The sequence below is a fragment of the Salvelinus fontinalis genome, chromosome 34 (assembly GCF_029448725.1).
Source record: "Salvelinus fontinalis isolate EN_2023a chromosome 34, ASM2944872v1, whole genome shotgun sequence".
NCBI classification, from domain to species: domain Eukaryota; kingdom Metazoa; phylum Chordata; class Actinopteri; order Salmoniformes; family Salmonidae; genus Salvelinus; species Salvelinus fontinalis.
In genome coordinates this window covers 28,761,859-28,786,315 of record NC_074698.1, presented here as the reverse complement: position 1 = coordinate 28,786,315, position 24,457 = coordinate 28,761,859, and the positions used below count along the sequence as shown (strand labels likewise).

General features: G+C 45.3%; 1 protein-coding gene across 1 annotated transcript; it reads right to left on the bottom strand.

Moving 5' to 3' along the window:
- Window positions 1-803: 803 nt before the first annotated feature.
- LOC129833669 (IQ domain-containing protein K-like) lies at window positions 804-24,453 on the bottom strand. The gene is made up of 9 exons (XM_055898408.1): window positions 23,142-24,453; window positions 22,913-23,040; window positions 22,164-22,314; window positions 21,685-21,782; window positions 21,265-21,317; window positions 20,924-21,001; window positions 20,625-20,709; window positions 7,201-7,315; window positions 804-3,495 (listed from the first exon to the last, which is right to left on the bottom strand). The coding sequence occupies exons 1-9, from the start codon at window positions 23,308-23,310 to the stop codon at window positions 3,176-3,178; spliced, it is 1,197 nt and encodes a 398-aa protein (XP_055754383.1). The 5' UTR covers window positions 23,311-24,453; the 3' UTR covers window positions 804-3,175.
- Between the last annotated feature and the right edge of the window lie 4 nt (window positions 24,454-24,457).

The window sequence follows — 24,457 nt, the reverse complement described above, 5'->3', positions numbered from 1 at the left end:
AGACTACTCCTCAGCCAGTTACCTTCTCCCCAGACTACTCCTCAGCCAGTTACCTTCTCCCCAGACTACTCCTCAGCCAGTTACTTTCTCCCCAGACTACTCCTCAGCCAGTTACTTTCTCCCCAGACTACTCCTCAGCCAGTTACCTTCTCCCCAGACTACTCCTCAGCCAGTTACTTTCTCCCCAGACTACTCCTCAACTAGATGTACCTTCTCCCCAGATTACTCCTCAGGCAGTCAGAGTTGACAAAAGCACATACAGATGTGAGACCAAGCTAAAGCTTTCATGCCAGTGCATGCAGTAACATTGAAACTAGTAGAGCAGTCCTGCTACCTACCCACTGCAATGTGATCCAGTTTCACCATGCAACAGGACCCACTGCTTCCGGCCAGCCAGCCAAGCTCTACTGTGGAGTGCTGGTTGCTCAGGCCTATCAAATGTCCTCGAAATGAAATGAGCTGTTTTATCGCCTCACCCTAACCCAGTGGCAGCTGTGCCCCGGGCATCCAATTACCTACTGACTGAGATACATCTCTCTCCCTTCCCTGGCCTGGGCCTTCTGGAGGCTGCTGCGTCAGGATTGGCCCAGCAGGTGTCCATCACAGGGCCAACCCGCTGTTCTGCTCTGTGATTTGGTCCAATTGAAAACTGTGAGGCCTTCATGAGCAGGGTCTCTGCAGGTAAGTCCCTCAGACATATAACAGTGGATATAATGCCAATACACTGAATTGCACTCTCAAAACCAATGGAATGTCAATGGTCTCTAAGGTCCACGAGGGAGTAAAGTACAGCACACTCTATCTTGTCATTCTCAGTGTTTTATTGCTGTCCTGTTTATCAGCTTGCTCTCCGTCACAGAGATCACTCTTCTCAGATCTCACTTTCTCTTCCTCTTTCCATCAACAGGGTCATTCAGCTTCCTGACTTGCAGGACACAAGGCTAAGGTGGAAAAAGAATGTGTTATTCTGTTCATCTGCTCTTATCCTTTTCTCTGCCCTAAATTCCTGTTTTGAGTGGGAACATTTGTCTGTTTCATGAGCCAAAGCATTATTATCACCTTGTTTGTGGAAAAAGGAAGTGACAAATACAGGAAATATTTGTAACTTTCTATGCGCTATGGAGGAGAGGTGATTAGAAGCAAAGCCATTGTGCTAGTGACTACCAGAGTGTCTAGTCATCTTTACAGTACGTATCGATGTGGTTTCTAATATTAGTGTGTAACCTATGCTCTTCATCAGTAGTGTGTCAGTAATAGTGTGTAAAAGTGTATTCTCTGAGGTTGTGATGTTGATATAACATTGATGATGTACATGTCATGCTCTGCCGTAGCACCCTGTAAGATGTATTACTTTTGACCAGTTGGCGTAGTCGGCAAGATCCCTAGCCACACAAACAATATGGAGGGACAGGTAGTTGGTCAAGTAGTGCACTATATAGGGCAGGCCCAATCCTGGAACACGAAACATTTCTGGTTTTAGTTTCTACCTGGTAGTTTGTTGCACACACCTGGTGTCCCAGGTCTGAAATAGTCCTGAAAACCAGAAGTACAGTGCCTTAAAAAGTATTCATCCCCCTTGGCATTTTTCCTATTTTGTTGCATTACAACCTGTAATTTGAATTGATTTTTATTTGTATTTCATGTAATGGACATACAGAAAATAGTCCAAATTGGTGAAGTGAAATTTAAAAAATTACTTGTTTCAAAAGATAAATAAAAAAAACGGAAAAGTGGTGTGTGCATATGTATTCACCCCCTTGAAGCTCCTAAATATGATCTGGTGCAACCAATTACCTTCAGAAGTCACATAATTAGTTAAATAAAGTCCACCTGTGTGCAATCTAAGTGTCACATGATCTGTCACATGATCTCAGTATATGTTCTGTTCTGAAAGGCCCCAGAGTCTGCAACACCACTAAGCAAGGGGAACCACCAAGCAAGAGACACCATGAAGACCAAGGAGCTCTCCAAAACAGGCCAGGAACAAAGTTGTGGAAATGTACAGATCAGGGTTGGAGCATCATTACATCCATTATAAAAAATGAAAGAATATGGCACCACAGTAAACCTGCCAAGAGAGGGCCGCCCACCAAAACTCACGGACCAGGTAAGGCATTAATCAGAGAGGCAACAAAGAGACCAAAGATAACCCTGAAGGAGCTGCAAAGCTCCACAGCGGAGATTGGCGTATCTGTCCATAGGACGACTTTAAGCCTCCACAGAGCTGGGCTTTATGGAAGAGTGTCCAGAAAAAAGCCATTGCTTAAAGAAAAAAATAAGCAAACACGTTTGGTGTTCGCCAAAAGGCATGTGGGAGACTCTCCAAACATATGGAAGAAGGTACTCTGGTCAGGTGAGACTAAAATTGAGCTTTTTGGCCATCAAGGAAAACGCTATGTCTGGTGTAAACCCAACACCTCTCATCACACCGAGAACACCATCCCCACAGTGAAGCACGGTGGTGGCAGCATCATGCTGTGGGGATGTTTGTCATCGGCAGGGACTGGGAAACTGGTCAGAATTGAAGGAATGATGGATAGGGCTAAATAGAAAGTATTTCTTGAGGGTAATCTGTTTCAGTCTTCCAGAGATTTAAGACTGGGACAGAGGTTCATCTTCCACAGGACAATGACCCTAAGCATACTGCTAAAGCAACACTCGAGTGGTTTAAGGGGAAACATTTAAATGTCTTGGAATGGCCTGGTCAAAGCCAAGACCTCAATCTAATTCAGAATCTGTGATATGACTTAAAGATTGCTGTACACCAGCGGAACCCATCCAACTTGAAGGAGCTGGAGCAGTTTTGCCTTGAAGAATGGGAAAAAATCCCAGTGGCTAGATGTACCAAGCTTATAGAGACATACACCAAGAAAGATCTACAAAGTATTGACTTTGGGGCGGTGAATAGTTATGCACGCTCAAGTTTGTTTCAGAATAAAAAATATTTTGCATCTTCAAAGTGGTAGGCATGTTGTGTAAATCAAATGATACAAACCCCCCAAAAAATCTATTTTAATTCCAGGTTGTAAGGCAACAAAATAAGAAAAATGCCAAGGGGGGGTGAATACTTTCGCAAGCCACTGTATTTCAGCCCTCCAGGACCAGGATTTGGCAGCTCTGGTATAGGGAATAGGGTGCCATTTGGGACACAGATTGCCTCAGCCTCTATGGCCTTTCAGTGTTTCCCTAAGGATGGGGAAAAGGTATCCATAGCGGTGGCTAAAGCAGCGACGGCAGCAGCAGCAGCCTCGGGCAGGGTCAGTGAGTCAGTTAGTGTCCTCTCCTGCCTGGTCAGCTCCTCTACTCCCTGCAGGCTGGGAGGCAGCGACTCGGTGCTCTCAGGACTCATCTGGGAGGTGGGGGTGTGGACCATGGTGCTCTGGGGGGTGGGGGAGACCACCTGGATGGACACGTCTGAGTTGGAGTACCCACTGCCGGGCTGAGGGGTCTGAGGGGTGGTGGAGTCCCCCCTGAGGTCATTGAGGGCCGAGCTCACTAGGGAAGAATAAAACAAAATAAACCAAACATACAGTTTATCCACAAACACACAAACACACACCACACACACACACACACACACACACACACACACACACACACACACACACACACACACACACACACACACACACACACACACACACACACACACGATTCAGAGGTTTGTAGACTAGCTCATGGTGACAGCTGCCAGGCCTGTTCTATTGTTAGCCTCAGTAATAGACAATAGACGTGACATCATAGATGCAAAGCTTTCTTGAATAGAATTGAGTTCTTTATATTTGACCAGTTACAATACTCAAACAAAGAGAGAGAGAAAAACGAATTTGTGTTGTAGACGTCACAGACACAATGTTGGGTATGATGGTTTGCTATGTTTACGCTGGTTAATGACGGTGTTTGGGGTCAATTTCAATTCAATCAAGTAAACAGGACACAAATGAAAATGTTACCCCAAAAAGTATTGAAAAATGTTTTATTTCGAATTGGAATATCAGTTTACATCCTGAATTTCAATGGAATTCACCCAACCCTGTTGTTGAGTTACCGAGCTATGGGATAGCTAGCTTTGTTATGTTGACGTGTTCACTGAACCGTCATCAGAGATACATTCCTCACATGATACACGAGGTCAAGGACACGAGGAGATAGATTAATGTGGTGCTGAGCTCTGCACCTGTCAGCTGACGTTTGACCTCCAGGCCTGACCTGACCTGTGGCGGCCATGTCTGAGAACCCTGTCGAGACCAAGAGTTGAGACCGCCTCAGTATGAATGTCTTTCCTGCTTGTTTCCAGTGCTTATGTTTCAGAATGTCTTTTCCAGTGATAATGTTTCAATCTAAGTCATTTCTAGGGCTTATGTTTCAGACGGTGAAGTTTTTAAAAGTAATTTCCATAACCACCATAACCATTTTGTGTACGTGTGTGTGTGGAACGAACAGCTGACTGGTTGGGCATTTCCGTGGTAACATGGACTCTTTACAACGTGATGAAACTTTGTTGATCCTTGCTGAAACAAGCAAGGTGTTGTAGCAAACGAGTCCCCCTCACTGCAGTAGCAGTCAGGAGCGGAGTAGAGGAGAAGATGTGCTATTCAAATGATTATAACGTGACCACGGCCATTTGGCTGACCAATAACTCTCATACAACATTCCATGACCGCCACAGCCGTAATGGCGAGGTCATTAAATGTTTCAGCCTGTGAGGTTTTTAGGCCATTTCCAGTGCTTGTGTTTCAGCCTGTGAAGTGTGTAATGGTGAATGGGTATGGTATGGTACTGGGTCAGATGAGATCAGCCTGGCAGCAGCTGCTGTATCACAAAGTTAACATTTATTTTCTCATTTCATGTCTCCCTCTTCCTCTCTCCCTCCCATCTCAATTTCTCTCTTTTCCTCTGTCTCTCTTTCAGGTCTTTCTGTCTCTCTTCTCCATCTCTCTCACACTCCCCCTCTTCTCTCTCTGTCCTGTGGTTTGTGTCATCCGTCACTCTGCACTGTATGCTGCTCTGCTCTCGGTTCATTACGCCCAAAAACAACAAACAAACCGCAACTTCAGCAAAAACAGCCCAGCAAGGTCTCTCTCTGTCTCTACCATCTACCCCTTCCTCCCTTTCCCCTATCTTTCTATATGCATCTCTCTGTCTCTCTCTCACACACAAGTACTGTACAGTGCTGTGGTACTGATGTTGAGAGAGGGCTCTCTATTGAGAACACAGTAGTCAGGTGCTTATGTTGAAGAAGTAGAGAGGTCTGCATTGACAACACAATAGTCAGGTATAGAGAGAAGTACCTCCCCATTGAGAATACTGTATTCAGGTGCTGCTGTTGAGTGGTAGAGAGTAGAGAGAGGTCTCCATTGACAACAGGTGCTGATGCTGAGAGATAGAGAGGTCCCTCTCCATCTCCATTGAGAACATAAGGTCAGGTGTGTTTCTGTGCTCCCACAGCCTCCCCAGGCCCCCTGCTGGAATGTCAGGTCAGCACTCTCTTCACGCAGCAGGAGTGTCGTGTACCAGGAAGTGTAAGAATGTTCGCTGCTCCACAGCTATTTGGATGTGTGTGTGTGTGTGTGTGTGTGTGTGTGTGTGTGTGTGTGTGTGTGTGTGTGTGTGTGTGTGTGTGTGTGTGGTGTGTCTGTGTGTGTGTGGTGTGTCTGTGTGTGTGTGGTGTGTCTGTGTGTGGTGTGTGTGCCTTTGTTGTTCTGAAATGCGTGCCTCAATGTGGTGGTCATGTGGAAAAGACTGATGTGTCTGTCTGTGTGTGTATGTGAGTGGAGTGTCTGTGTGTGTGTGAGTGGAGTGTCTGTGTGTCTAAAACAAAATGTAGACATGTGCTATGTGCAGGGCGGTTAAAACATCTGCCTGTTTGTATGTATGTCTAAGCATATCTGTTTGTATGTATGTATGTCTAAGCATATCTGTTTGTATGTATGTATGTCTAAGCATATCTGTTTGTATGTATGTATGTCTAAGCATATCTGTTTGTATGTATGTGACGGAGATATTCTGTGCATGTATGTGCATTGTAATCTGTGCTTCTGTATGTATTGAGCATGTGGTTATGTTTGTGTGTGTGCATATTTGTAAAGTGTGTGTGTGTTGTCAAGGACATAGCTGTGTCGTTCTCCCAGGAATGCCAGCCAGTCAACCATTAAGGGCTCAGGGTTTTCTCTCTGGAATAGGGCCTACATTCCCAGCTGCTCTAAACTATATATATATATATATATATATATATATATATATATATATATATATATATTTATATATATATATATTTATATATATTTATTTATATATATATATATATTTATATATATATATATATATTTATATATATATATATATATTTATATATATATATATATATATATATATATTTATATATATATATATATATATATATATATATATATATATATATACATACACACACACACACACACACACACACACACACACACACACACACACACACACACACACACACACACACACACACACACACGCTGACATTTTCATCTCCCTCATTCTCTCTCTCCTTCTTTCCTGCCTCCATCTCTTTCTGAAGATGTGTGCAGTCCCCCTCCCCTCCCTCTGTGTCACAAAGACATCCTGAACCCTGCAGACATTTTCTCTTCTGTCTCCTTCACTTCCCATATTTATTCCCCCTCCCTTTCCTGCTCTCATTCTCTCCCTCTCCTTCCCTCTCTCTCGCTCTCTCCTCAGCAGCAACTCCATTCAGATTAAACAACAGCTTACCTGATGGTTGCTCGTAGTTGTAGCCTACTCCTTCTCATTTAACTTAATTATGTCATTTTAATTCCATTTTGCATTGATTAGAGATCTCCCACGTTGCTTACTACACATGGAGCCACTGACTGTAGACGGTGCCACTTTGATTGGCCGACAATAACAAACACATGAAACCCGTGTAGGCTACTATGGTATGTACTTTATGTCAATAAAACTACATTCAAAAGATAGTTTTATTGAATTAAGTATTTAAAATGTCATGGCATATCCTTGTGTGTAGCAATGTCAGATAGACAATTACATTTAGACAAAGCCTTTTCATTGTTAAAATATATGTAAAATTGTCCATTCGGACATTTGAACATCTGAATAACCGTGCACATCCCTACCTCATTTACTCAAGTGTTTCCATTACTTTGTCAGTTATCTGTGTGTGTGTTCACTCACCCCGGCTCTCCTGGTGAGCCCAGAATTCTTGGACCGTTTTGGTGATGTCACGGTTATCCTCTCTAAGCTCCCTCTGCCACTGGCGCAGCTCCTGCACATCTGCACGGGCCCGCACCTACACACACACACACACACACACACACACACGCACACACACGCACACACACACACACACACACACACACACACACACACACACACACACACACACACACACACACACACACACACATTGTCAATCAAACTACACACATTGTCAATCCACATTGTCAATCAAACTAAAACAGGCAGTATCCTCTAGATCACAGGTGTCAAACTCATTCCACGGAGGGCCGAGTGTCTGCGGGTTTTCGTTCCTCCCTTGTACTTGATTGATGAATTAACATCACTAATTAGTTAGGAACTCCCCACACCTGGTTGTCTAGGGCTTTATTGAAAGGAAAAACCAAAAACCTGCAGACACAAGGCCCTCCGTGGAATGAGTTTGACACCCCTGCTCTAGATGGTCCAGATCCTCTCTGGTAGAATCCTACTGTGTTTTAATCTGAAGCAGATGGAGGAGAAACACACTGGGCTGGCACACCTGAATATAGATTCCTTCCTCCAGAATACCATACAGCAGTGTGTGTGTGTGTGTATTGTACGCTGCAGGCAATAGGATGGGTAGTTTAGCAGTACTAATATTCATGAGGATTCCTGTGTTGATAAAACAACGTGTTTGGCAGTAAACTGAAGGCAGTGGCAGTGCCAGGTCTTTCAGCTATTGTATGTTGATGATCATGTGGATAATAATGCAGATGATGATGTGGATGGTGGGCCTAAATCCAGAATACTGAGAGAGCATGTTTTTCCTGGAGCCTTTCAGAGGCCTTTCCCTGTGTTTCTGTATGGCCTCAAAGCTTTCAATGAGGTTCCAAATAGCTGCTGCAGGGTAGCTGAATAGAACATGTCCCTGAATCCTCCTCTCTCCCAGCCCCCCTCTTTCCTACACTCTGACTAGATCTTTATGTCTCAGAGTCCCTCTTCACCCGTTTTCTCCTGCTCTCTATTCTCCTCTCACCCCTCCTACTGTCTGTCTGTCTGTCTGTCTGTCTCTGTCTGTCTGTCTTTTTGTTCATGTCTTCTTTCTATCCCACACACACTTCTGTTTGCCACTCTCTTACCTCCTCTCCTTGTTCCCATCTGTCCTTTTCTTTTATACCATTCTCCTTCCTCTCCTCCTCTCTCTCCCATCTTTCCTCTCTCTTCTCCACCTCACTTCTTGCCTCTCCCTCCCGCATTTCACCCTTCCCCCTTGCTCCCATTTCTATCTCCCTCTCCCCAGTGTGTCCCTTTTACATCTCTCTCCCCTCCTCCCATCATCCCTCCTTTCACTCTCTCTACCCTCCCCTCTCTCTACTGCTTTGCCTCCTCTCACCCTCCCACTCCTTGCTCCCAGTCCTTCATCTCACTCCTGTTCCTCAGCCTCCCCTCCCCCCGGTCTCTCCCCTCCTCCATCTCTCTCCCCAGTATAGCCTTAGTTAGTGGTTAGCCGTAGCTAGCTGCAGTCTAAATGGGAGTGTGTGGCTGTGAAAGTGGGCCTGTTACGTAAGGCCGTACCATGGCATTGGGGTGGAGGGGGGTAGGGGAGGGGGAGCCATGGTTTATTCAGTGGGTGTCAGAACACAGCACAATCCCCTCTGCTGACGGGAGATACCATAGAGATGGAAATGAGGGGTGAGTGTCAGAAGGGGGGTAGTCTGTTGTTTGTGTACGTACGTGTGCATGCGTGCGTGCGTGTTCGTGTGTGTGTGTCAGTATGGCACTTGAGGAAGAAAGGGGATGGGTGATGGGAGTGTAAATCAATGCAGATAGCTAGTTAACCAGGGTGAGGTTTGTTATGGCTGAAGTGCATCAAGGATTCAGTTTAGCACTGCATCATGTCTGTCTGTACACGTGTCTGTTTCATTACATACGGATGAGTGTTTTTGTGTGTCAAAAAACCATTAGGGCGCCTTTCCTAATAATCTTTTGAGTATGTGTGTATTGTGTACCATGGTGTGCACGTCAGGGTGTATGTGTGTGTCTGTGTGTATTTTAGTTGAACACGTGAGTGAGTTGTCTCTACACTGGGTATGTGTGTCTGTGTGTATTTTAGTTGAACACGTGAATGAGTTGTCCCTACCCTGGGTATGTGTGAAGGATGGGCATTTCAAACGTGATTATATAAATGAGTGAAACAGCACACACACACAGCATAAGCACCAAAAGCACAGTGAGACCCCATCCAACTTAATCCCCACTGGCATCCTCGCTCCAAGTCAAAGTCTTCCCAAGAAAACCTGTTCACACACACACGTGCGCACACACACACGCACACACGTACACACGCATGCACACACACACACAAAACCACAAACACCCACATAAATACCTGACACAAAGATACACAGATGCACACACACACACACGTATTCCAAGTGTCATTCTCTGTCAGGTGGTCTAGCTGAGACAGAGCTCTTGTCCAAGTCTGTGGGAGAAAAGGGAGGAGAAGAGAGGAGAAGAATAAAGCGGAGAGGAAAGGGGGTTAGAGTGAGATCAGAGACTTTACTTCATCCTGAACACTGAAGCATGCATGAGAGCACCAGCTGTTCCGGACGACTGTGTGATCATGCTTTCCGTAGCTGACCTTCAAACAGGTCAACATTCACAAGGCCACGGGGCAGACAGATTACCAGGGCGTGTACTCACACCAACTGGCAAGTGTCTTCACTGACATGTTCAACCTCTCCCTGACCCAGTCTGTACTACCAACATGTTTCAAGCAGACCACCATAGTCCCTGTGCCCAAGAATGCCAAGGTAACCTGCCTAAATGACTACCACCCCATAGCACACACGTCAGTAGTCATGAAGTGCTTTGAAAGGCTGGTCATAATGCCCACAAAGCTCATCACTAAGCTAAGAACCCTGGGACTAAACACCTCCCTCTGCAACTGGATCCTGGACTTCCTGACGGGCCGCCCCCATGTGTTAAGGGTAGGTAACAACACATCTGCCACGCTGATCCTCAACACCGGGGCCCCTCAGGGTTGTGTGCTTAGTCCCCTCCTGTACTCCCTGTTGACCCACGAATATGTGGCCAAGCACGACTCCAACACCATCATTATGTTTTCTGATGACGACAGTGGCCGGCCTGATCACTGACAACGATGAGACAGCCTATAAGGAGGAGGTCAGAGACCTGGTAGTGTGGTGCCAGGACAACAACCTCTCCGTCAACGTGAGCAAGACAAAGGATCTGATCGTGGACTACAGGAAAAGGCGGGCCGGACAGGCCCCCATTAACATCAACGGGTTGAGAGTTTCAAGTTCCTTGGTGTCCACATCATCAACAAACTATCATGGTTCAAACACACCAAGACAGTCGTGAAGAGGGCACGACAACGCCTTTTCCCCCTCAGGAGACTGAAAAGATTTAGCATGGGTCCCCAGATTGTTATACAGCTGCACCATCGAGAGTGTCCTGACCGGTTGCATTACTGCCTGGTAGGACAACTGCTCGGCATCCAACCGTAAGGCGCTACAGAGGGTTGTGCGTATGGCCCAATACATCACTGGGGCCAAGCTTCCTGCCAGCCAGGACCTATATAATAGGCAGTGTCAGAGGAAAGCCCAAAGAATTGTCAAAGACTCTAGTCACCCAAGTCATAGACTGTTTCCTCTGCTACCGCATGGCAAGTGGTACCAGAGTACCAAGTCTAGGTCCAAAAGGCTCTTGATCAGCTTCAACCCCTAAGCCATAAGACTGCTGAACAATTCATCAAATGGCCACCCGGACTAGTTACATATGTTTTTACACTGCTGCTATGCATAGTCAGTTATCTATGCATAGTCACTTTACCCCTACCTACATGTACATATTACCTCGACTAACCTGTACCCCCCCACATTGACTCGGTACAGGTACCCCCTGTACATAGCCTCATTATTGTTATGTCATCTTATTGTGTTACTTTTTATGACATTTTCTACTTTAGTTTACTTAACAAATATTTTCTGAACCCTACTTCTTGAACTGCATTGTTGGTTAAGGGCTTGTAAATAAGCATTTCACAGTAAGGTCTACCTACACCTGTTGTATTCGGTGCATATGACAAATAAAATGTGATTTTATTTGATTCATCTACAGCAGAGCCGGGCCATGGAGGAATGTAGGGGTGGATGGAGAGGAGGAAGAACCACGCTCTGCCCCAGGGTACTGCACTTCCTGTGAGCCACACAGGGTTCATCTAAGTGCCTCGTGGTTCCTCACTGCATTACTGGCTGTGTCTCAAACAGCACCCTATTCCCTATGTAGTGTGTACTATAAGCCTATAGGGTGTACTGCAAGCAGACAATATCACTCCCTTTGGATTGCCATTTAAAGGGAGGGATGGGTAGACACAGATTAGAGAAGTGTCCATTGTGGTTATCAGGCTAACTCAGCCCTTGTGTTCTTATTGTCCGCCCCTCATAAAGGCTTGCCTACCATTAGCTTTTCACTAGCTAACTGGTCTAATGCAAGTCAACTAACATCCCTCCAATCACTCATCTGGAATCACAGACCTAGTTCTCTATGGGCAAAATCTCTCTCCAACAGCCTTGCCTCACATAGACATTTATTTGCTAGAACAGGTATGGAGTCTTGACTTGAATGGGGATGTCTGTTCTACAGATTATATTTCTATGTTCCCACAGTTCTATGAATTTATCACTGATAGTGGTGGCACCACTACCAGGCCATGCCAGGGCATGCAGGGATAATACTGGGGGTCACCCAAGCCTACACCCCACAGTCATACACAGGGCTCTATGCTGCCCCTTTTTACAAGGAGTATGTGTGCGCCAAGTAAAAAATGTTAAGAGCACATAAAAAAATATTTGATGTAACAAGCCGTTTTCTTTGTCATGAATCTGCGCTCAGTGTGTTCTCTATGGCACTCAGGTGCTGCTGTACATTATCATTACAACAATTATCATCTGGGTGATGTTTTTCTAGGCACACTGGTGCTCCTCATTTAAAATTCCAGGTCGCACAGCAAAATATTTAGGCGCATATGCGAGTAAAATGGTCGCACTGTAGAGCCCTGGCAAAGTAAGTATAGGGCACAGCAGTACCTAGCTACTCACAGTCTAAGTACACAGAGAGGTAGATGACTATGGGCTGGGGTAGGCTAGGCTATAGGCTAGACAAAGCTAAACTACTAGGCTAGGCTATAGGCTAGACTGACTATGGACTGGGGTAGGCTAGGCTATAGGCTAGACAAAGCTAAACTACTAGGCTAGGTTATAGGCTAGACTGACTATGGACTGGAATAGGGTAGGCTAGGCTATAGGCTAGACTGACTATGGACTGGAATGGGGTAGGCTAGGACTAAGCTCTGCTGTGCTGGGCTATGAGATGTCCTGGGCTGGACTGGGCTAGGTACTGAGTCCATGCCTGTAAATCTCTGAGAGTGGGGTAGGCTAAACAGAGCAGCACCCTAGAGGCGTCTATCTATGACCATAAAAGCCCTCTCTTTCTCTACATGGCCACACTATTGAGCCCCATTGACTGTTTAATTGGAAAGCTATTTATTACTGGTCTCTTTTGGCCACAATACTGTTTAACTCACCATTGCAATGCCTTAAGTGGTCTGTGGTGGGTTTATGTACACATCTCTGTGGTGGGCTTATGTAGTATATCTCTGTGGTGGGCTTATGTAGTATATCTCTGTGGTGGGTTTATGTAGTACATCTCTGTGGTGGGTTTATGTAGTATATCTCTGTGGTGGGCTTATGTAGTATATCTCTGTGGTGGGCTTATGTAGTATATATCTGTGGTGGGTTTATGTAGTATATCTCTGTGGTGGGTTTATGTAGTATATCTCTGTGGTGGGTTTATGTACACATCTCTGTGGTGGGCTTATGTAGTATATCTCTGTGGTGGGTTTATGTAGTACATCTCTGTGGTGGGTTTATGTAGTACATCTCTGTGGTGGGTTTATGTAATATATCTCTGTGGTGGGCTTATGTAGTATATCTCTGTGGTGGGTTTATGTAGTATATCTCTGTGGTGGGCTTATGTAGTATATCTCTGTGGTAAGTTTATGTAGTATATCTCTGTGGTGGGTTTATGTAGTATATCTCTATGGTGGGTTTATGTACACATCTCTGTGGTGGGTTTATGTAATATATCTCTGTGGTGGGTTTATGTAGTACATCTCTGTGGTGGGTTTATGTAATATATCTCTGTGGTGGGTCTATGTAATATATCTCTGTGGTGGGTTTATGTAATATATCTCTGTGGTGGGTTTATGTAGTACATCTCTGATGTGGGCTTACGTAGTATATTTCTGTGGTGGACTTATGTAGTATATCTCTGTGGTGGGTTTATGTAGTATATCTCTGTGGTGGATTTTTGTAATATATCTCTATGGTGGGTTTATGTAATATATCTCTGTGGTGGGTTTATGTAGTACATCTCTGATGTGGGCTTACGTAGTATATTTCTGTGGTGGACTTATGTAGTATATCTCTGTGGTGGGTTTATGTAGTACATCTCTGATGTGGGCTTATGTAGTATATTTCTGTGGTGGACTTATGTAGTATATCTCTGTGGTGGGTTTATGTAGTACATCTCTGTGGTGGGTTTATGTAATATATCTCTGTGGTGGGTTTATGTAGGATATCTCTGTGGTGGGTTTATGTAGTACATCTCTGATGTGGGCTTACGTAGTATATTTCTGTGGTGGACTTATGTAGTATATCTCTGTGGTGGGTTTATGTAGTATATCTCTGTCAGTGGAGGCTGCTGAAGGGAGGAGATGGCTTCCATATGGTTGATACCATTCCATTGACTCCATTCCAGACATTATTATGAGCCGTCCTCCCCTCAGCAGCCTCCACTGATCTCTGTTGTGGACCTATGTAGTGCATCTGCTGGCTAAGGCTTCCAAATGGTTAGAGCAAGGTCATATTCATTAGGTCAAACCATAGCAAAACGTTTTGAAACGGAAGTTGAAAAACAAGCTTTTCTTATTGGGTGAGTGCAGGTAGTCCATCCCTGTTTCAGTCCCTTTTCTTCTGTTTGGTGCCTGATGAACATCCCCATTAGCTGTTGTGAAAGCAGCAACTATTCTTCCTGGGGTCCACAATAAACATGAAACATTAGATAATACAGCTCAAGGACAGAACTACATCAAACATGTTTTAAAGGCACACATAGCCTACATGTTAATAACATACACACAAACTATCTAGGTCAAATAGGGGAGAGGTGTTGTGCCGTGAGGTATTGCTTTATCTGTTTGTTGAAACCAGGTTTGCTGTTCATCTGAGCAATATGAGATGGAATGGATTTCCATGCAATAATGGCTCTATATAATACCGTACACTTTCTTGAATTTATTCTGGATTTGGGGACTGTGAAAAGAGGAGTTTACACTTTGAAGTGTACCTCCAGTACTGTACTGCACTGTGCCTAGCAGGAGTTAAAGGATGGAGGATTATGGCTAGCTGGGCTATGGCTACGGTGTGTTAGCTAAGTATATTACATAACATGTGTCGTAGCATCTCTCTTCCTAGTGTTCAGCCTAGCATCTCCCTGTGCTGCTCAGAGAGACAAGAACATTGTCTGACTGGCTGCTGTGTGATATACTGGCTGCTGTGTGATATACTGGCTGCTGTGTGATATACTGGCTGCTGTGTGGCATCAACGTGTGTTTCTGATACTGACCGTTCATCCTTGGTAACAACTACACATATTGTCAATGAAAGAGGCGAGGGAGGGAGGGGTACACACAAATGCACGTCCACACGCACCCGCACGCCCCTTCTCTGCAGTCACTGCTGCGTCAGGCAGGTTACATAACTCAGCCAAGTGAGTGAGAGAGAGAGAGAAAGAAAGAGAGAGATAGTAAGAGAGAGGGATGAGGCAGAGAAAGAGGGATATAGACGGAGGAAGGAGGGGAGGAACAGGAGAGTATGGTGTAAGGGTTACTGAATGAGAGAGGAAGAGAGAGATAGTCAGAGGAAGGAACAGGAGAGTATGGTGTAAGGGGGACTGAATGAGAGAGGACGAGAGAGATAGTCAGAGGAAGGAACAGGAGAGTATGGTGTAAGGGGGACTGAATGAGAGAGGAAGAGAGAGATAGTCAGAGGAAGGGGGAGGAACAGGAGAGTATGGTGTAAGGGGGACTGAATGAGAGAGGAAGAGAGAGATAGTCAGAGGAATGAACAGGAGAGTATGGTGTAAGGGGGACTGAATGAGAGAGGAAGAGAGAGATAGTCAGAGGAAGGAACAGGAGAGTATGGTGTAAGGGGGACTGAATGAGAGAGGACGAGAGAGATAGTCAGAGGAAGGAACAGGAGAGTATGGTGTAAGGGGGACTGAATGAGAGAGGAAGAGAGAGATAGTCAGAGGAAGGGGGAGGAACAGGAGAGTATGGTGTAAGGGGGACTGAATGAGAGAGAAAGAGAGAGATAGTCAGAGGAAGGGGGAGGAACAGGAGAGTATGGTGTAAGGGGGGCTGAATGTGAATGAGAGAGGAAGAGAGAGATAGTCAGAGGAAGGGGGAGAAACAGGAGAGTATGGTGTAAGGGGGACTGAATGAGAGAGAAAGAGAGAGATAGTCAGAGGAAGGAACAGGAGAGTATGGTGTAAGGGGGACTGGATGAGAGAGGAAGAGAGAAATAGTCAGAGGAAGGAACAGGAGAGTATGGTGTAAGGGGGACTGAATGAGAGAGGAAGAGAGAAATAGTCAGAGGAAGGAACAGGAGAGTATGGTGTAAGGGGGACTGAATGAGAGAGGAAGAGAGAGATAGTCAGAGGAAGGAACAGGAGAGTATGGTGTAAGGGGGACTGAATGAGAGAGGAAGAGAGAGATAGTCAGAGGAAGGAACAGGAGAGTATGGTGTAAGGGGGACTGAATGAGAGAGGAAGAGAGAGATAGTCAGAGGAAGGAACAGGAGAGTATGGTGTAAGGGGGACTGAATGAGAGAGAAAGAGAGAGATAGTCAGAGGAAGGAACAGGAGAGTATGGTGTAAGGGGGACTGAATGAGAGAGGAAGAGAGAAATAGTCAGAGGAAGGGGGAGGAACAGGAGAGTATGGTGTAAGGGGGACTGAATGAGAGAGAAAGAGAGAGATAGTCAGAGGAAGGAACAGGAGAGTATGGTGTAAGGGGGACTGAATGAGAGAGGAAGAGAGAGATAGTCAGAGGAAGGAACAGGAGAGTATGGTGTAAGGGGGACTGAATGAGAGAGGAAGAGAGAGATAGTCAGAGGAAGGGGGAGGAACAGGAGAGTATGGTGTAAAGGGGACTGAATGAGAGAGGACGAGAGAGATAGTCAGAGGAAGGAACAGGAGAGTATGGTGTAAGGGGGACTGAATGAGAGAGGAAGAGAGAGATAGTCAGAGGAAGGGGGAGGAACAGGAGAGTATGGTGTAAGGGGGACTGAATGAGAGAGGAAGAGAGAAATAGTCAGAGGAAGGGGGAGGAACAGGAGAGTATGGTGTAAGGGGGACTGAATGAGAGAGAAAGAGAGAGATAGTCAGAGGAAGGAACAGGAGAGTATGGTGTAAGGGGGACTGGATGAGAGAGGAAGAGAGAGATAGTCAGAGGAAGGGGGAGGAGAGTATGGTGTAAGGGGGACTGAATGAGAGAGAAAGAGAGAGATAGTCAGAGGAAGGAACAGGAGAGTATGGTGTAAGGGGGACTGGATGAGAGAGGAAGAGAGAGATAGTCAGAGGAAGGGGGAGGAGAGTATGGTGTAAGGGGGACTGAATGAGAGAGGAAGAGAGAGATAGTCAGAGGAAGGGGGAGGAACAGGAGAGTATGGTGTAAGGGGGGCTGAATGTGAATGAGAGAGGAAGAGAGAGATAGTCAGAGGAAGGGGGAGGAACAGGAGAGTATGGTGTAAGGGGGGCTGAATGAGAGAGGAAGAGAGAGATAGTCAGAGGAAGGAACAGGAGAGTATGGTGTAAGGGGGACTGGATGAGAGAGGAAGAGAGAGATAGTCAGAGGAAGGGGGAGGAACAGGAGAGTATGGTGTAAGGGGGACTGAATGAGAGAGGAAGAGAGAGATAGTCAGAGGAAGGAACAGGAGAGTATGGTGTAAGGGGGACTGGATGAGAGAGGAAGAGAGAGATAGTCAGAGGAAGGGGGAGGAACAGGAGAGTATGGTGTAAGGGGGGCTGAATGTGAATGAGAGAGGACGAGAGAGATAGTCAGAGGAAGGAACAGGAGAGTATGGTGTAAGGGGGACTGAATGAGAGAGGAAGAGAGAGATAGTCAGAGGAAGGGGGGAGGAACAGGAGAGTATGGTGTAAGGGGGACTGAATGAGAGAGGAAGGAAGGATAAGGATGAGTATGATGGATGAAGGGCTAGAGGTGAGAACGAGAGGAAAATAGTATTGACGTCTACTGAAAAGCTTCACAAACACTGTTTCCACCCCGCTGAGCCACACACACACACACACACACACACACACACACACACACACACACACACACACACACACACACACACACACACACACACACACACACACACACACACACACACACACACACACACACACACACACACACACACTCCTCTGAAGCATGATGGCACTGTGCAGAGCATCAGCACCAGCACAGCCTCCAGACAAATCCCTATTTTATATATTTCATTGAAAGAACAGTGGGAAAGTGTAGAGGGGGGTATCATAAAGTAGAATGTCTCAGACACTGAAGTGGCAGAGAGTGGGCTCAGTCCCCCTGCCACCAGGGGTATACAGTGCATTCAGAAAGTATTCAAACCCCTTGACTTTTTCCACATTTTGTTACGTGACAGGTTTCCCCCTCATCAATCTACACTTAATACCCCTTAATGACAAAGCAAAAACAAGTTCTTAGATTTTTTTGTTAATTTCTTACAAATAAAAAACTGAAATTTCAAATACTCAATACTTTGTTGAAGCACCTTTGGCAGTGATTACAGCCTTGAGTTATCTTGGTTATGACGCTACAAGCTTGGCACACTTGTTCTTGGGGAGTTTCTCCCATTCTTCTGTGCAGATCCTCTCATGGTCTGTCAGCTTTGTCAAATCATCTCAAGCTCGCACAGATTTTTCAGGTCTCTCCAGAGATGTTCGATCGGGATCAAGTCCGGCCCCTGGCTGGGCCACTCAAGGACATTCAGAGACTTGTCCCAAAGCCACTCCTGCGTCATCTTGGCAGTGTGCTTAGGGTCGTTGTCCTGTTGGAAGGTGAACCTTTGCCCCAGTCTGAGGTCCTGAGCGCTCTGGAGCAGGTTTTCATCAAGAATCTCTCTGTACTTTGCTCTGTTCATCTTTCCCTCAATCCTGACTAGTCTCCCAGTCCCTGAAGCCGAAAAACATCCCCACAGCATGATGCTGCCACCACCATGCTTCACCATAGGGATGGTGCCAGATTTCCTCCAGACGTGACGCTTGACATTAAGGCCAAAGAGTTCAATCTTGGTTTCATCAGACCAGAGAATCTTGTTTCTCATGGTCTGAGAGTCTTTAGGTACCTTTTGACAAACTCCAAGCTGGCTGTCATGTGCCTTTTACTGAGGAGTGGCTTCCATCTGGCCACTCTACCATAAAGGCCTGATTGGTGGAGGGCTGCAGAGATTGTTGTCCTTCTGAAAGGTTCTCGCATCTCCACAGAGGAACTCTGGAGCTCTGTCAGTGACCATCAAGTTCTTGGTCACCTCCCTGACCAAGGCCCTTCTCCCCCGATTGCTCAGTTTGGCTGGACGGCCAGCTCTAGGAACTTCTTCCATTTAAGACTGATGGAGGCCACTGTGTTCTTGGGGACCTTCAATGCTGCCTTGACACAATCCTGTCTCGAAGCTCTACGGACAATTCCTTCAACCTCATGGCTTGGTTTTTGCTCTGACATGCACTGTCAACTGTGGGACCTTATATAGACAGGTGTGTGCCTTTCCAAATCATGTCCAATCAATTTAATTTACTACAAGTGAACTCCAATCAAGTTGTAGAAACATCTCAAGGATGATCAATTGAAAATTTCGAGTCTCATAGCAAAGAGTCTGAAAACTTATGTAACTAAGATATTTATGTTTACTAAAAACCTGTTTTCGCTTTGTCATTATGGGGTATTGTGTGTAGATTTGAGAAAAGGGCTGTTACGTAACAAAATGTGGAAAAAGTCAAGGGGTCTGAATACTTTCCGAAGGCACTGTATGTGAGTTGGGAGGGCTAACCACTACGCCCTAGTTAAGATCTAGTCCCAGATCCCCAATATCCACAGACACAAACATAACTGTACATCAAACAGCAAGCGCCTCAGACCCAGTTCTGGGCTGGCCCAAGTTCCTAAAACAGCACTAACAGTGTTCCTCTCCTTCACTCCCTCTCTAATCATCCCTGAAAAAGCCTTTTAGCAGAGCCTTCCAAGCCATCTCTCTCCACTCCATACCTAAACTTCTACTGGGGAGAGTCTGCTGTGCTATCCCTCGTCCTATTGAACCTCACCTCAGTCAGAGCAGGATAAACACAGGGAGTCAATGAGAGGACAGGCTCACTACCGCCACCTCCTGTTGAGGAGAGGAATTACAGCAAATTACAGCGCGAGATAACACAAGAGATCCAATACTGCCTACCTCTGGCCACACTGGCAGAACAGGACACAGGGACACGCGGACACACTCTGCATGCTCTGCTCTGCCCACCCCAGTGCTTCTTCAAGCCCACTCGAGCAGAGCCTGTTTGGACATGACAGATCTAAACCACAGCTGGCATCGTCGATCCTTAATCATTTACACAGACAATGAGATTTTTGACTGGATTTTTCTACGCTATCACAGAGATGGGATGAGAAGAAAAAGAGCTGTTTTGGTGTTTGTGTGTAAAAAATGGGTAATTTGTGGTTACATGATAAACAGACAACAACAGTGTCTAGTAGATAGACGAGACAGAGACTTGTCTGATTAGAAGTGTGTCTATGGGTGTGTGTGTGTGAGTTTACATTTTTTGTAAATTATGAGACGCTCTTAACCAGAGTGACTTACAGAAACTGGTGTCTATATTTATCCAGAACAGAGCACTCAAGAACACCCACACAGGAAGGAATTAGGCAGTGCATCACTGATGACATAATCACGCTGTAGCCAGAAAAGAATGGGATTACACAATATATTTGTTTCATATGGGGTCACTGGCCAGCACCTGAAAATGCACATGCCTGAACACAATAATACATACACATGCACGTAAAAGAACACACATAAGCATGCACGCTTACACACTAACAAACACACAGCACAATAGGGGACAGTGGAGCATTTAACCCTTTACACACCATGCATTGACACCTTTTAAAATGGTACAAGACTATTTCTCATCTAAAATAAGAGTGACCTTTAAGTTACTGTCAACAACACTCACGGTATAGCCCCGCCAGAAGGACTGGATGAGAACAGCAGCCTGCTGGTCTGACAGCAGTAGGGAGAGAGGGATGGGAGGCCTGGGACTGGGAGAGGGAGGGAGAAGAGAGGAGGAGATGGAGAGAGGAGAGGGCAGCGTGTGAGTCACCTCTGTTCATAAGGGCAGCATCAGCCTAAGGTGCACGTTTGTGTCACTGTGTGTGTGTGTACATGCATACATATTCTGTGTGATTTCTGAGATGACTTTCTTGCTCTGTGTTATGTTTGCGTATACACTTTATTAAGTCTCCTGTAACTCACTGTATTCTGAGCCAGTCCTTGACAAATGGGATCTCATGGAAGTCCACAGGGGCCTGTCCCTGCCGGCGGGGGTTCTGACTGCAGTGAGAGAGAAGAAAAGGCTTTGGAACAGACCGTAGCAGACAGAATATTAAGCTTAGTTTCACACAAAGACAAACTACAGTCATAGTTGCGTAACACCAATCCATTTTTAGAGACAGACTTTTTTTTTTAATGGTAAAAGCAATGGCTTAGCACTCAGAAGATAAAGAGGTGGCAGAAAGTTCAAAGACATTGTCAAAGATTTAAACTAAATCAACTGAGAATGGAAGAGAGCAAAGGGGGCATGCAGGCAGTCTTACTTGTACAGCCACTCAGTTAGGAAGTCACAAGCGTTGAATGCTGTTCTTTTCCTCTTAAACAGTAAAAGGATCACAGTGTTACTGTAGTGTAATAGTCTGCAGAGCTCTACAGAAGTATAATCATCATTATCATAGTATCATCAGTGCTTGAAGTCGGATTAAATAAGTCCTAGTACTAGTTTTGGGTGTCGGAATTCATCACATGTTAGAGACAATGTTTCAGAAGAGGTGATCATACATCATGTCACTCTATAATTCAAAGTTGTTTATGTAGTACAGTCAGGGGAAGCAAACTATTAAAATACTGTAGTGTATTGTAGTTTGGTGGTCTGTAGTGTTCTGCAGGGCCACATTGATATCTAGTAAATTGCTATTATATCATGTTAGTGTTATTGTGTGATATAGGCCTAGTGCCAGTACCTCCAGGCAGTGTTGTCTCTGGGCCTCTCTCAGCATGGCCTCCAGTCCAGGCAGTAGCACTGGGAACACGGACCCCTCCAGGAACTGGGTGATTGGGCCTGGGGCAGACATGGGAATGGATTAACAAGTGGGGTAAGAGTGGCCTTTCTGCCATGCAAGGGAACATTTCACTCCAATGTAGCCTAAAACACTGTTATGGTACTATTATTGGGGAGTAAAATCGAGACAGACTTGCAACATTGTTATCCTCTACTGTGCTTAGAGAGCTAATTAAACAGGAAAGTATTGTTCCAGATAAAAGCATAGATTATGTGTAGTGATTGAGGGGGGAAAGCAGTATCGGGTCTTGCACCAGAAACACTGAGGCTACAGGACACTAATCCACTTCCTGTGCCATAAACTTCAACACCTCTTGGCAGAGGCAATAATATGTTTTGCACATACAAAGAAGCCAGAGTTTTAAGTAGTTTGGAACTCACGTTGATGGAGCTGGGCAGTGGATGCAGGGTGTGTGGTCAGAGGCTGTCTGTGACAGGAGGATGGAGGTTTGTCCAACGCAGAGTATCCAGCAAGGGCAGGGTGGCTCAGAAGAGGGTCAACATGCTTCACAGGGTCATCATCCACAGCAACCTAGAAAGCCACACAGCACCATGTAGACAAACATATCGGGTTCTTTTACAAATTAATTGTATTTACTGAAGTGCATTCCCATAAATTTAAAACGGGCTATGTACAGGTGCAGTAATATGTGAGCTGCTCTGACAGCTGGTACTTAAAGGTAGTGAGGGAGATAAATGTTTCGAGCTTCAGAGATTTTTGCAGTTCGTTCCAGTCATTGGCAGCAGAGAACTGGAAGGAAAGACGACCAAAGAGGAATTGACTTTGGGGATGACCAGTGAGATATACCTGCTGGAGCGCTTGCTACGAGTGGGTACTGCTATGGTGACCAGTGAGCTGAAATAAAGCGGGGCTTTACCTAGCAGAGACTTGTAGATAACCTGTAGCCAGTGGGTCTGGCGACGAGTATGAAGCGAGGGCCAACCAACGAGAGCGTACAGGTCGCAATGGCGGGTAGTGTATGGGGCATTGGTGACAAAACGGATGGCACTGTGATAGACTGCATCCAGTTTGTTGAGTAGAGTGTTGGAGGCTATTTTATAGATGACATCACCGAAGTCGAGGATCGGTAGGATGGTCAGTTTTACGAGGGTATGTTTGGCTGCCTTACCTTAGCTGCCATGAGACCATAGAAGACAGGAGAGTGCTTGCTGGCGCTGTACTGGGAGACATGAGTGCTCACTGAACCACTGTCTGTCCAAGTAGCGCTGGGTGGACTGGGCTGCTCCGATTCATATTCTGGTTGCACACAACAATGAAAACGAAATATTTGTGCCTATTTTAGTCGACAACATGCATACCGGTATTTACAATTAACTCTGAAGCGAAGCATACCTTACCTTCACAGACTTGTTGCCACAATGATTTCTTAGCACCAATCATTTTTGCCATTCTGAGACAGTTGCTAAGAACGCATTGCTGGTTGTCAAGGAAAACGTATGTTCGTACTTCCGTTTTTTTTTTTAAAGAAGAAGAAAAAAAGAAGAATATTTTGGATGCAGTACACATTTCTCTTAGCCCCAAAAAACAAATTTTGAACACAATTAGAAAATATGTATAATGGCACAAGTCTTTAAAATAAACCAATAGCAAACAAGCAGGGGCTGTTCCTAAAAAAATATATCCCACGTCAGCCACCGGAGGGCAGCAGCTACAGCTGACTCAGACAGACGGAACCAAAGACAAGGTGTACCGAGTTTTATTACATTGGCTCGGGTTGAATAATAATCTGGCAAAAGCGGGGAGGGAGGCGCGCCATCTCAAATCAAAGCAGTAATCTGAGCCGCTCGGTCATGTTGTCAACCAGGCAGCACCGTGCATCGTCCAGAAACATACATTTTCCATAAAATACATGTTTGAATTTTCTAACTCGTTTTCATTGGGAAAGCAGATAAAGGATTTTTATCAAAAGCAATCAGTTTTGCTTGTGAAAACACGTGCTTAGTTACATTACTTTTCTTTTGAGTCGATTTTGCCGCCGGCCATAACAGGGCACCTGGCTCATGCCCGGGAGGCAGCCCGATTCCAAATCGAATTACAATCAACGCTAAACAGATCGAATCGTGGCATGCCCGAGACATTAATAAAGCTTCCTCATTCCTACGTATGATCTACTACTCTGAATTTTGACCAATGAAGCTTATAATAACTTGGTTATATCAAAGGCAGTTTGAATTACGATTCATGTCGTGAGTGTATAAGCGTATAATACACACCAACAATTATGATTAGAAGAAAAGCCCTCAAACTCAACTCTGGACCTCAAAGCCAGTTCCTCTGCATTTTTTTTTCATCAGGGACTGATTTAGACCTGGGTCACCAGGTGTGTGCAATTAATGATAAGGTAGAACAGAAACTAGCAGGCTCTGGACCTCGTAGGGTGAGTTTACCCCTGTCCTATAGTGATCTCTTATTCTAAGAGCATTCACCATCTAATGCAGGGCTGTCTAACTCATTCCATGGAGGGCCTACTGTTTGCAGGTTTTTGTTTATTCCTTTCAATTAAGCCCTAGACAACGAAGTGAGGGGAGTTCTTTAGTAATTAGGAAGCTTAACTCATCAAGTATAAAGGAGGAGCGAAAAACTGCAGACAGTCAGCCCTCCATGGGATGACTTTGACACCTGTAATCTAAATGGTACATTTGCGCTCATCCTC